This window comes from Paroedura picta, chromosome 1 (genome assembly GCF_049243985.1).
Source record: "Paroedura picta isolate Pp20150507F chromosome 1, Ppicta_v3.0, whole genome shotgun sequence".
Lineage (NCBI taxonomy): Eukaryota > Metazoa > Chordata > Lepidosauria > Squamata > Gekkonidae > Paroedura > Paroedura picta.
In genome coordinates this window covers 8,874,249-8,877,805 of record NC_135369.1, presented here as the reverse complement: position 1 = coordinate 8,877,805, position 3,557 = coordinate 8,874,249, and the positions used below count along the sequence as shown (strand labels likewise).

Genomic DNA, 3,557 nt, shown 5'->3' with positions numbered 1-3,557 from the left:
AAGCACAGGTGCCATCAAGAGGTCCAAAGCACAGGTGCCATCAAGAGGTCCAAAGCACAGGTACCATCCAGAGGTCCAAAGCACAGGTGCCATCAAGAGGTCCAAAGCACAGGTGCCATCAAGAGGTCCAAAGCACAGGTACCATCCAGAGCTACACCAGCAGGGCCTGAATTCCAGAAGTCCTCCCACTGTTGCCCGCCCACCCCTCAAGCACCAAGGAGATAAAGAGTTACTGACAGAGTCTTCCATCTAGAACTTGTTGCTAAGATCTTCTGATGGACTTCTGCTCTTAAGAACATAAGAGACGCCATGTTGACTCAGGCCAGTGGCCCATCCAGCCCAACACTTCTTGGTAAATATATTGCACAGAAAATTAAAAACTGCCTTTATTTCAATTGTGATCTTTCAGAATTGCCTCCTAACCGCCAAGATGTCAATGAACCAATGCTACGCCTGCTGTCCCGAATCCACGGTGACGATACAACCACCGCCGTTCGTCCTTACCATCCCAGGCCCGGCGCTCCATTGCCCTGACCAGTTGTTTCACATTGAACAATGCAACCCATGTGCTGGAATGGGTGGTGGATATGGCAGCCTGGGAGGAGGTATGGGTGGTGGCCATGCTCTGGGTGGTAGCGGAGGTATGATCACTGGGGGCAGTTTGGGGAGCGGAGGAAGTTTAGGTGGTGGCCGTGGTTTGGGAAGTCTAGGTGGGAGTGGTGGGAGTCTTGGTGGCCTTGGCAGTGGCAGCTTGGGTGGTAGGGGTGGTGGATTAGGAGGCAGTGGCATGGGTGGTGGTGGCATGAGTGGTGGGTTAGGGGGCAGTGGCATGGGTGGTAGTGGCATGAGTGGTGGGTTAGGAGGTAGTGGCATGGGTGGTGGTGGCATGAGTGGTGGGTTAGGAGGTAGTGGCATGGGTGGTGGTGGCATGAGTGGTGGGTTAGGAGGTAGTGGCATGGGTGGTGGTGGCATGAGTGGTGGGTTAGGAGGTAGTGGAATGGGTAGTGGTGGCATGAGTGGTGGGTTAGGAGGTAGTGGCATGGGCAGTGATGGTATGAGTGGTGGACTAGGAGGTAGTAGCATCGGCGGTGGTGGTATGAGTGCTGGTGGAATGAGCAGTGGTAGTATGAGTGGTGGTGGATTGAGTCGAGGCAGTATGGGTGGTGGTAGTATGAGCGGTGGTGGTGGCATGAGCAGTGGTGGCATGAGCAGTGGGGGTATGAGTGGAGGTGGCAGGAGTGGAAGTGGTTTAGGCTCTAGTGGTAGCAGAGGAGGTGGATCCGTCAGCGGTCTTGCTGGCAGTTCAGGTAGACGTGGCTCAGCTGGGTCAGCGGGCAGCTTAAGTGGTAGTGGTGGTGGTATCACCAGCGGTGGCTCACCAGTAGGGTTGGGTGGTAGTAGTGGTCGACGTGGATCCGCTGGATCTGCTGGCTCTGCTGGATCCGGGGGCAGCTTAAGTGGTGGAACGGGTGGTGATAGAATCAGCAGCGGTGCATCGGCAGGGGGGGTGGGTGGCAGTTTGGGGGGTGGCAGCACAGGAACCCATCTGGGTGGAGGTGGTTTGAGTGGTGGTGGTGGATCTGGAGGAGTGGGCTTTGGCGGCAGAAGGTACAGCGGATCTTCATCTTCGGGCGGAAGATACACCAGCAGTGGATTCGGTGGAAGACGATTCGGTGGCAGCTTATCCGGGGGCAGAAGATACAGCAGCAGTGGATTTGGAGGCGGATACGGTGGAGCAGGACACAGTGGAATCATTTATGGTGGCAGCGGATATGGTGGCAGCGGATATGGTGGCAGCAGTTATGGTAGCTGTGGATATGGCAGCGGGTTTGGCGGCGGCCGGTACGGTGGCATCCGATACGGGGGTCTCTCTGGTGGAGGCTACCCGAGTTCTGACACCGAACTGGCTCTGTTGCCGTACGGCACCACCTACTACCATTTTTAAACTCAGAAGAAACTACCCAGCAGTTGGAGAAAGGACGCTTGACCTTATGGCAACGGGCTTCCTAAAGATACTTGAGCCTGCTGAGTCCAAAATGGTTGCTCAGCATGTCTACACTTGAGGTGTGTATGCACACACATTTCCTGTCCCATTGTTGGACACGAGAAGGAATAAACTCAAGTTCATTTCCTCCGGTGTTGCTTTACAACTATCCTGCTACTAGCATAAACGTATATATAGATGTATGCCTACGAGGGGAGGACGCATATCTGTGCCCCTTTCTTCTAACCTCATGAGAGAAACAGAAGATCAAACTATGTATGTTTGAACACAGGCCGTATAGGCATCTCACACCATGAAAGAAGTAAATCCGGGAACAAACAGAAGTACTCAGAGAGCTCTATGACTTTCAGGACATTTCAAGACGATGGTACACTTGTTGCCAATGTCTTCTTTTGTTATCATTCATCCTACTGGAATATTCCAGACCTTGCTCCCTTGTCCTTCTCATTAAAACTGTCTTTGCATTGCAACTATTTCTCTCTGTGATTTTTCTTCGTCCTGTTTGTATTCATACGTCGGGGGCTCCAATCTAGCTTTGTGAAATTTCCCTTCTGCTACCTCCACATAGTTTAAACCCATTAACGTGGGATGTCTCTGCTACCAATAGGAACTACTCCCTGCCCTCCGTCAAGTGACAACCTTTAAGATACTTCAAAGACAATCATCATGTCCCCTCTCAAGCTACTCTGGCTGCATATGGAGGAGGGGGAAATCAAACCCAGTTCTCAAGTTTAGCGGCTGACACTTCTAACCAGGACACCAAACCGGCTCTCCATAGATAGATCCCTATCCAAAGCCCAGTTCTCCAGATTCTTAACCACTACTCCACACTGTGTAAACGATACAACCTCTTGCTGGAGTACTGCTGCAGGCATTCTCCGTTGCCACATGAGGGCAGACTAGGAAGGGATATTAAATGTCCTGTAACTGTCCAGGCAATTGTAGCAACTCCTGGGATAAACAGAGATGATGAATTGCTGATGATCTTGATGCATATTTTGTGCAGGTTGCAGCTAACAGGCCACCTAAGTGTGACTGGATTTTCAGGTTTATATATTACTTATATATTATTTGTTTATTTGTTTATTTGTTTGTTTTTTGTTTATTATTTATTTTATTCTTATTTATCATTATTATTTATCCATTCATGTATATTTATTTATATTTATTTCTTTGTTCATTCATTCATTCATTCATTCATTCATATAAAACATATACAGGGTACAGAGGAGAGCGACAAAGAGGGGGGTGGCTTTCCCTTCCTGTTGGCGAGCCGCTGAAAGAGCTTCGTGGGACGACCGCACGGTAGCGCGGCCGCACAGCTGGCAGGTGGGGGGTGAGGGGCTTATCCCTTGCCCTTTCCCCGAACAAAATCAAATGACTTACAATCCTTCCCGTTCCTTGGTCTCAAAATGCTTTGCATTTCCCCCCTCCATTATAAATCGGCAGCACGAGAATCTCTGATATACTGGAATGACAGCCTGTTTTGCATCTGCTCTTGCTTGCTACGATGACGCTTCCACTCGCTTCCATTTTACACTCACCTGCACAC

General features: G+C 50.4%; 1 protein-coding gene across 1 annotated transcript; it reads left to right on the top strand.

The window, feature by feature from the left end:
* Positions 1 to 430: 430 nt before the first annotated feature.
* LOC143831466 (uncharacterized) lies at positions 431 to 3,022 on the top strand. The gene is made up of 3 exons (XM_077324508.1): positions 431 to 1,217; positions 1,639 to 1,842; positions 3,012 to 3,022. Exons 1-3 carry the CDS (start codon positions 431 to 433, stop codon positions 3,020 to 3,022), a joined length of 1,002 nt encoding a protein of 333 aa, XP_077180623.1.
* Positions 3,023 to 3,557: the final 535 nt, after the last annotated feature.

What these genes read in the sequence shown, in the direction of transcription:
- LOC143831466 (XM_077324508.1), top strand. Translation starts at nt 431, where the DNA reads ATGTCAATGAACCAATGCTACGCCTGCTGTCCCGAATCCACGGTGACG. An exon ending in TGGTGGCATGAGCAGTGGGG is followed by an intron (nt 1,218 to 1,638) that starts GTATGAGTGGAG and finishes TTCGGGCGGAAG; the next exon opens with ATACACCAGCAGTGGATTCG.